Raw genomic sequence first — 9,682 nt, 5'->3', positions numbered from 1 at the left:
ATTACTTCCCTCTTCATCATGAGTATAAACCATTTTAGTAATTTATCCCTTCTCTTAAAATACAAACAATTCAGAGGTGGTATTCAGCAGGTTCTGACCAGTTGTGGAGAAATTTTGAGTAGTTTGGAGAACCAGTAAATACCACCTCTCACTGGCCCCACCGCCATCTATTCTCTGCCTCCCGAGACCCAGCTATGAGGATTTTGCAATAACCTTCCCCTGGAGTGGGGTGGGAATGGAGATTTACAGTATTCTTCCCCTGCCATGCCCACCAAGCCACACCCACCAAGCCACACTCACAGAACTGGTAATAAAAATAATTGAATCCCATCACTGCACTACAGCTTCATATGTGCTTAACCAAAGCTCTCAGGGAACTCTCTCAGAAGCAAAAAAGGATAGTGAGTTCTTAGACCTTGGGTTTCGGGCGGGCATCTGAATATTCAGTCCCCCAAGGAAAACAAAATACATTAAATCTATCACTTACAGCATTAGATTAACTGTGCCTATAGTGATCAACAATAACCATCTTAGATTATTAGATGTGTTTTATTTGAAGGCCAGTCTTCCATGCTGAGTGTAATGGATCTTAGCTTGCTTTATTCTCAACACTCGTGTGTGTTATCAGATAGCGGTAACCATGCTTCGGTTGCCATAGCAGAGAAAACAAAATCCCTTCTAGCTGCCAGCTTCTGCAGGATATTATCCAATATTGATTAGAAATGCACCGGATACTGATGTGTTAGCATCTTTTATGTAGCCTCCTGACATAGTTCAGAAGTGCTAAATATTTTTCATTATAATGGTAGACTATTTCAGCACCATGGTCAGCACAAAGAAGCAAATAAGAGCTGCGACAACCTTTAGGTGAGCCGAAATGCAGGCGTCGTAAAGATAAGACTGGTGACATTGCACTCCTTCATCTTTGGCAAAGTTTGGAAAAGAAATGAAGAAATGGGCCAAAGGAAGTCTGAAGCAGAAGAAAACCCGATCCCAGTTCATAATCAACACAGGCAACCTTTTCCTGTATTGGCAAGAAATGTCCATTAGAAGACAAAGTGAAGTGAGATTGAACGTTAGATGGAATAGCTGAAGAAGGAACTACACTATGTTCAGGAAAATACACTCCATATTTCATCCCAACTCCAGCAGGAGTAGTTTATCTGATGGGATCCCAGCTTATGATGGCTCTGCAGTTCGTTTGATCCGTAGCACCTCTATGTATGCTCTCCGAGATGAGGAGCACACATTAACCGAACCTCTGAAAAAAAGCAAAAGCACCACCAGCCTTAATTCAGTTGCCTGCCTTCAGCTGAAAGAAGAAAAGGCATGGATGTACTCAAAGACGCAAGACTGTTTGCAATATTTACAAGATTTGTTAGCTCTGAGGAAAAAATACATTGAGGGTGTCAAGGATTTGAAAGCCTTAGGCAGAGTGCCTGACATTTCCCCTTTGCCTACAAAATCTTCAGCAACAACAACAAAAACCCAAGCCTCTCCTCCCAAAATGACTTCTAAGGTAGGATATGTTACTCCCAAGTTTACATAAAATATGTTACAACCACTCTGTTTGGAGAATTGAAATAAGAATGAAATAAACTTGCATGTGAGGAGATGAACGATGAGTTTGGGAATGTGGTAAGTTTATGTTTTGTAACAACCTTTAGTGTCAGACTCCATATAGTCTGTCACACTAACACAGCCTATTCACATATAATATTCAGAGTAATGACATTTACTTTTCAGGCTTTGTGTGTTCTCACCAATCATAAACAAGCTTAAAAGCTACCACTGATTGGGATAAAATTGCTTCTCTCACCAGAAAAATAAAGCAATTAAAACACACACACACACACACAAACACACACTCTATAGTATGAGCAGTTTGAAAATGAAGATCCCCTGGTGGTTAAATCCATGACTGGAGGAGTTTTAATTTCAAGAAACTGAAGCTCAAGCTTCAACCTTTGGGAAGGAACAACAAGAAGATTTTGTTTCCTTTTGACAAATGTTTATGTCATTCTTTTAATAAACAAAAGAGAATAAACCTCTTTTTCTTCACACATTTGTCTTCTGTCCAAAGGTGTTTTTTCAAGAGGCATCTGGACTGTCTTGTTTTTCTTTGAAGATGTTTCACTTCTCATCCAAGAAGCTTCTTCAACTCTGACTGGATGGTGGAGAATGGAAGTCAGAGCTGAAGAAGCTTCTTGGATGAGAAATGAAACGTCTGCAAAGGAAAACAAGAAAGTCCACTTGCCTCTTGAAAAAGCACATTTGAGACAACCCTGACCTGGATGACTGAGAATCTTCATAGACATTTGTCTTCTATGTATTAAGCTATATGTCTGTTTATGGCCATGCTAACTGCTCACAGAAATCACTCAGTTTCCACTTCAAAAAAATAAAAACTGTAAATTAATGCATTGTTTACTGTGTTGGATAGCCCACCACTTTTTTTTTATACTAATACGAATGACAATTTGAACTTGCTAGCAAAAGTGGGGGATGTATCACTCTGAAGATGTTAGTAGCCATGCAGCAATTCTCTCCATATCCGTATTACAACTTTACCAGGATCCATTCCCCGTAACAAAGATGCTAAGATTTTAATTTATGTCAATAAGAGACATACTTTGATATCAAGTGAAATTAAAAAGGTAAAGGTTCCCCTTGCACATATGTGCTAGTAGTTCCCGACTCTAGGGGGCGGTGCTCATCTCCATTTCATAGAAGAGCCAGTGCTGTCCCAAGACATCTCTGTGGTCATGTGGCCGGCATGATAAAATGCCGAAGGGACATGGAACACTGTTACCTTCCCACCAAAGTGTTCCTTATATTTCTACTTGCATTTTTATGTGCTTTCGAACTGCTAGGTTGGCAGAAGCTGGGACAAGTAATGGGAGCTCAGTCCATTACGCGGCACTAGGGATTCAAACCGCTGAACTGCCGACCTTCTGATTGACAAGCTCAGCATCTTAGCCACTGAGCCACCGCCTCCCCTGAAGTGATATTAGAATTCTTCAAAGATTCCAAATGGTTCAAGTGAGAAAGCTAATCAATAGACTTTTTGTCACACCGTATAAAAAAAGACTTAGGAATAGGCAACCTTTTCTTTGTAGATATTCTGAAAAGTAAGTTGTCTTCATTTCTTGCTTTACTAAATGTGGCTCATGGAGTAGAATTCCAAAATACCAAAAAGGCCTACAGTACTTCAGTAAAAGGAAAGTTCAACATTATTTTGATCAAATTTGGCTTCCTGGGGTTTTTTTCTGAATATTTTTTAGCTAACCACTTTTTCTCATTTGCTTGCTTTTTCCTGGTAGTTATAATTTGAGATCGGCCTCGATGCAAAAGAATCATAAGGCCAATAATGATTGTCGTGACCCGACAAATGCGCGCACGACAACAGCGCGCCGACAAAACCGCGCCCACAAAAGCACGATTAGGGTTAAGGTAAGGGTTAGGGTTAAGGTTCAGGGTTAGGTTTAGGGTTAGGGTTAGGGTTAGGGTTAGGGTTAGGGTTAGGGTTAGGGTTAGGGATAGGGTTATTACCTTGTTTTCGCATTGTTTGTTGATGGTGCGCTTTTGTCGATGCGCTGTTGTCGGCGCGCTGTTGTGGCCATGATTTCGATGTCATGGTTTTCTCGCCGCGGTTTTGTCAGCGTGCTTTTGTCAGTGAACCAATAATAGTATCAAGAATAGTTCTATATTATTTGGAATGCGCGCGCACACACATACACCTGGAAAATGATATTTTTTTTTGCTTATCTACTTATATATGCACACACCCAGAGACAACACTAAAGATAATCCACATATATTACAAAAAGCAGCATAATAGCTAATTCAAATGGAGCCTAAGACAAATTAGCAAAAAAAAATTCTTAGCATCTTATTGGTTTGTTTTCTGAACGGTCTACATTTTGTATTCATAAAAGTTGGAGGGAGGGTTGCAATTATAATGCTTGTTTATTCTAATTGAACCATTGTCACACCATCCAGATCTCTGCAGACAGAAATGGCTTACAACTCAATTCAGATGTGACTGAAGCAATTGCCTATTTCGACTCAATTATTGCAAAACTGGAGGCAGAAAGACTTCACAAAGTTGTGAGGGATCATCCACACGTTGATGTAGATTTTGATAGTAAGTACATACATATCTCAATAGTATTAATAACATTCGAATAAATGCGCAATAGCATCCATCAGATTTGAATTTTCACAATGTTAAATGACCATAGTAACTCCCATCTACTGATGCCTTGCCGGCTGCATTTTGTACTAGCAATTGTTTGGAGTTGTCTTCAGGGGTAGCCTCATATAAAGCTTGTTACGGTAGCTTAAATGTGTAGTGATGAGAATGCTTCCAGGGCTACTTAGGCCAGGAAAGACCTCAACTGGTGCATCATGAGCTGAGGTGGCACAGTGGTTAGAGTGCAGTACTATGGGCTACTTCAGCTGACTGTTAGCTGCAGTTCGCCAGTTCAAATCTCACTGGCTCAAGGTTGACTCAACCTTCCATCCTTCCAAGGTGAGTAAAATGAGGCCCCAGGAAATATGCTGACTCTGTAAACTGCTTAGAGAGGGCTCTAAAGCACTATGAAGTGGTATAAAAGTCTAAGTGTTATTGCCAGTGCTATCAGCCTAGATTCATATAAAACACAACACATAGATATAAGAGTAAATAATAGATACCGTATTTTTCGGAATACAAGACGCACCTTTTTCCCTCAAAAAAGAGGCTGAAAATCTGGGTGCGTCTTATACACTGAATACAGCCTTTTTTTGCTCCCCAAACCCCACCCCCTTCACCAAAATGGCCGTGAATAGCTTGTAGGAGGCTTTCAGAGTGCTCCTGGGGGGTGGAGTGGGGGCAAAATTGATAAAAACCGGCCCGTTTTTGTGAAAAGCGGGCTGTTTTTTGCTTGCCCCCCCCCCCGGAGCACTCCACAAGCCTCCTAAAGGCTATCCATGCACTTTTTTGGGGGGAAAAACGGGCCTGTTTTCACGAAAAATGGGCCGTTTTTGGGAGGTTTGCAGAGTGCAAAAACTTTTTTAAAAAATTTGCCTCTTCAAAACCTTGCTGTATCTTATACTCCGGTGCGTCTTATACTCCGAAAAATACGGTACATCAAAGTAGTATACTTATGCTTCTGCTGGGAACTGAACAAAGTTCCATCTCTGCTGTTCTTCCAAACAAAAACATTCAGGGATGGGTTTTCGATACTTTTGCTTGGAAGATTGATGGATAATATACCGATTGACTTAAAAATAATAAATAATTAGTATCACATGTCTGTTACCTATCGATTTTGCAGTACTTGGCTATTTTTGTAACTTTTCCTTTTCTTCTTCCCTGCAACTCTTGTTCCAGATTCTTGGTTTTTGAATGCATAAGGAATTTTAGGATAACTTTCAGTATCCAGTCAGATGCATGGAGGAGAATAATTAAATGGGTGCTGTCCCATTCCAGCACTTTAAAGTTGAGCAAAACATTTGGAATAACCCATTAAAAAATAGAATATGGTCTATCCAAGGCAGGGGTGGGTTCCTATACTGCTCAGCACCTGTTTGCTGTGCGTGCCATTTGTGTGTGCGCCCCAGCTGAGCATTGCTGGCACATGCGCAGTTGACTAAATATTGTTCTGAGCATGCGCAGAAACATGCCGGCAATGGCATAAGAAATCAGGGAACCAGTTTGGGGATATAGCTAGCCTGGGTTGCTGCCGATTTTTGTAACCCAGGCCATAATTCCACTACCGGTTTGGCTGAACCAGGCCGAACCGAGAGCAACCCACCTCTGATCCGAGGTCTAGGCCTACCTGTGTGATCCTTTGTTTCTTTCAGTCCACAGGGCTTCAGATTTATTTATTTGTGGCTTCTGTCTCTTCAACCCTCATAAAAGCACTTCATGAGTTATTCCCCGTCTAAGTTCTCCCTATTCCTGTATACTGTATGTTTGTCACATACCAATTTAAATAATCAGTTAAAATGTTCGATAGCAATCATTATTATCTCTCTTTGGGTGAATTCAGCTAGAAATTAATCGTGAAAATAGAATTCTATCAGGTGACCATATTACATAAATATTCCAGAAAATAGTTTCAGAATGTAACTATAATACTATGGATTTGGGAGCTGCAAATGGTTTAAAGATGGAAATGGGTGTATTTTTTTTTCCTCACTGTGGTTTGGCCTACTCATTTCTACTCTTACTTTGACAACTTTACAAACAGTTGTTCAGTTCTATTAACACTAAATTTCAGTGACCCAGTGATTCTAGTCCTTTGGGGGACATAGTTAGAGCATAGTGAGGGAGTTGGATCCTGTGATCTAGTTAGCCTATCCCTAGTTCAGAAAAAATGGAAAGCGGTTTTCTATTGACCCAGATCATTGGTCCATCTAGCCTTGTTTTACTAGCAGCCGCTTTCTTAAATATCTTGCCAAGAAATACTGGAGGCTGAACATGGAGCCTTCTGTGTGCAGAACCTAAGCGGCATCTACATATTTTGTTGTCCTTGTTGTAAAGATACATTTATACTAAGTTTGGTTCCATATTTCAGTTGTTTCTAGTACAAGAGAACACAGCTTACATTCCAACTGGATCCTTCGTGCCCCTCGGAGATATTCCCAAGATACCAGCCAAGTACAAGCGATTACAAGCCAATCCAAAGGAAAAGGCCAAGAAAGAACATTCAGCTCCAGAAAGAAACTGCAGAGATATCCAATGTATCTACCTAAAGCTGTAGAGGGAGCATTTAATACAATGAAATTTAAACCCAAAATGTGCCTCAAAGAACAGCACTGACATGGAAATCAATGCACGGACTGAGAGTCTTTCTTCAGAAGCAGCTAGTTAGGATATTTTTATGCAATAAGTTAGCAGTAGCAATTATTTAATATGTACAGCTGACAAGACTTTACATTCTACCTACACAGGGCCCCTTTGTAGTTGTGTGGACACAATACATTTATGTAAAGGCTTTATCAATGCATTCAAACAGTTCCACCACAAAACCGCGGACGACAAAATCGCGGTCGACGAAAGGGCGCATTTGACGTCATCACAGCGCGATGAAAACATCGCGCTGTGATCGAAAAATGTAAAAATAAAGCGAAAACCTTACCCTAACCCCCCCAAACCTAACCCTAAACCTAACCCTAACCCTAACCCTTAACCTAAGCCTAAATCTAACCCTAAACCTAACCCTTAACCTAACGCTAAACCTAACGCTAACCTTTAACGTAATGCTAAACGTAACCATAACGCTCTAAACCTAACCCTAACCCTTAACCTAACCCTAACCCTAACCCTAACCCTAACCCTAACCCTTACCTTTATGTGAATCGGCTTGCTTTAATTTTATTGTTATTTCAATTTTTAATTTTTTCCGTCGCGCTGTGATGACGTCAAATGCGCGCTTTCGTCGATCGCGCTTTTGTGGACCGCGGTTTTGACGGGTCACGCATTCAAACAAGTTAGTAAGCTTAGCTAGGTTAATCCTTATGGCATAGCAGGTTGTTCAACCTGTTTGATTGGTTTATAATTCAGTGTCTTGTGTGAACAGGCAGAAAATATGTTCATTAGGTAACTAGGTAAGCTGCAACATGAGGCATGCTGAAAACTATCTCATTCAGTTGTTCTTCCCTTTCCATAGCATATCTAATGTTGATTATCTATACCATACAGAAAATGTTAGCGTGAATGCCATGATCCCCCAGGGACATTTTGTGTTACTCTGTGAAAGGTTAGATTATAAAACAAATCCATGTCATGCAACTTTGGTGAATATTGTTTCTACATTAATTTTTAAAATTCTTTGTTTGTTAGGCTGGACTCAGGTTAACACTGTAATCTAGGAATGTGCATCCAGAATTTATGTTTCTAATGAAAAAAAAAATTGTGGGTCTTCTAAATAAAATAAAGCCTAAATATTTTAATTTTGAACAATTGCCCTCATTTATAATCTGGATGCCTTGCTTGTCTCTCAAGGAGAATATTTAAAAGCCACAGCATTCATTATTTATACAGCAGGTGGACGGCAAGAAACAGAAACCAAAGAACATCATTCTTGTATCCAACATCCACATTTAAAGTACTTAGAGGCAATAAATACTTTTTCATCTCCCTCAAGGCAATATGTGGAGTGAAAAACATACAGTGCACTTAGCTGTTGAGTTTGGGGCGGGTGGGATATTTAGCAGATTTTTAAAACTGCTCACTTGCCAAATGATTCTCTTAATTTACAGGGTAAAAAGCAATAAAAACATACATTGGATTAAAAAGCTGACCAGGCTGAGGGGGGAAATGATCATGTGGCCCGCATGACTAAACACCCAAGGCACATGGAATGCTGTTACCTTCCCACCAACGGTGGCTCCTATTTTTCTATTTGCATTTTTACATGCTTTCGAACTGCTAGGTTGGCAGAAGCTGGGACAAGTAATGGGAGCTCACTCTGTTATGTGGCGCTAGGGATTCGAACTGCCGAACTGCTGACCTTTCTGATCAACAAGCTCAGCGTCTTAGCCACTGAGCCACTGCATCCCTCACATTAAGATATATAAAAACATTAAGATATAAAAAAACATTAAACAGGCCAGTATCCAATCAAAGGGCTCTAGAATTTTTTTCCTTGCCTACCTGCTGCTCTTTTTAAAATGGAAGTAGATTTAAAAATTAATTGATGATGTGAGTAACTACTGTTATTAGAAATTTCTATTCTAAGTGGATTATGGCTGTGGCCAAGTAGAATTGTAGTTAGTTTGTTAGTTTGTTTTTCATTTTGTAAAACTTGTACGAAGCTTAAATTTCATGCTCTTACAAATGATCAGGTCAGGAAAACTGCAGTTGCCGAGTGATACATGTGTGCACACACACACAACAACAACAACAACACTATGAATATTGAGAACAGCATTGTTCCCCAGTGTTTTGTAAAAGCTATACCCAGATGTCCCATTTGCTGTAGGAACAAAGCCTTATATAGATTTCCCCAAAGATGATAGATAATTTGATTTTAAGGGGAAAAATGACCTGAGAGAGATTTAAAGGGCCATAGCTTTCACCTCCTTGAAAGAAAACAAACTAGAAATGAATAATTAAGTATAGCAAAGGATGGACAACTCTCCATTTATTATTTTCTCTCATTCAAATTCTCGATCCTGCAAATTAACACTCATGAACCCTGCAATAATTTGCTTTCTGCCATGAAGTTCAAGATGCCAAGCTGCTGAACAATTCTGGAAATTTCCAAACCTATTGCGAGTGCTCTTACAAAATATTTGGGGATTTTATATTCTCATAATCTCTCCAAAGACAGACAGAATCAGTATCGGCACTGAGATACCAAAATGTTCCCTATCGCCTCTCTGACTTCCTGCGAGATTTCCCCTGCTGCTTCTGGTTAACCTTTCTCTTTCTCTGAACTGGTGAGTATCATTCTAAAATACCAGCCTGCAACCATCCAGCTGATCTGTTCCATGTAGGATCCAGATGTAGGGTTAAGACTATCTATTGGAAATGATGATTATACTGGAGACTGATGTTTTGCTTTGCATAGCATACCAGCTTATTGGGGGGGGGGAGGATGTTGTAGCTTAGTAGGTAGTAAGGAGGACCATAACTTCAGTTCTTCAACTTCTCTCAAAGCCTGGGGCAGTGAATGTCAGAAGAGAT

The 9,682-nt window shown here is 40.0% G+C and overlaps 1 protein-coding gene across 1 annotated transcript; it reads left to right on the top strand.

Annotated features, from left to right (window-relative positions):
* The first annotated feature begins 1,108 nt into the window (after nucleotides 1-1,108).
* Nucleotides 1,109-6,811, top strand: C3H13orf42 (chromosome 3 C13orf42 homolog). Its single transcript, XM_032212997.1, has 3 exons — nucleotides 1,109-1,519; nucleotides 4,003-4,147; nucleotides 6,567-6,811. The coding sequence occupies exons 1-3, from the start codon at nucleotides 1,109-1,111 to the stop codon at nucleotides 6,809-6,811; spliced, it is 801 nt and encodes a 266-aa protein (XP_032068888.1).
* Nucleotides 6,812-9,682: the final 2,871 nt, after the last annotated feature.

The sequence above is a fragment of the Thamnophis elegans genome, chromosome 3 (genome assembly GCF_009769535.1).
Source record: "Thamnophis elegans isolate rThaEle1 chromosome 3, rThaEle1.pri, whole genome shotgun sequence".
NCBI lineage: Eukaryota > Metazoa > Chordata > Lepidosauria > Squamata > Colubridae > Thamnophis > Thamnophis elegans.
This window is presented reverse-complemented; position numbering and strand designations above follow the sequence as displayed.

What these genes read in the sequence shown, in the direction of transcription:
- C3H13orf42 (XM_032212997.1), top strand. Translation starts at nt 1,109, where the DNA reads ATGTTCAGGAAAATACACTCCATATTTCATCCCAACTCCAGCAGGAGT. An exon ending in CTCCCAAAATGACTTCTAAG is followed by an intron (nt 1,520 to 4,002) that starts GTAGGATATGTT and finishes CACACCATCCAG; the next exon opens with ATCTCTGCAGACAGAAATGG. An exon ending in CGTTGATGTAGATTTTGATA is followed by an intron (nt 4,148 to 6,566) that starts GTAAGTACATAC and finishes TCCATATTTCAG; the next exon opens with TTGTTTCTAGTACAAGAGAA.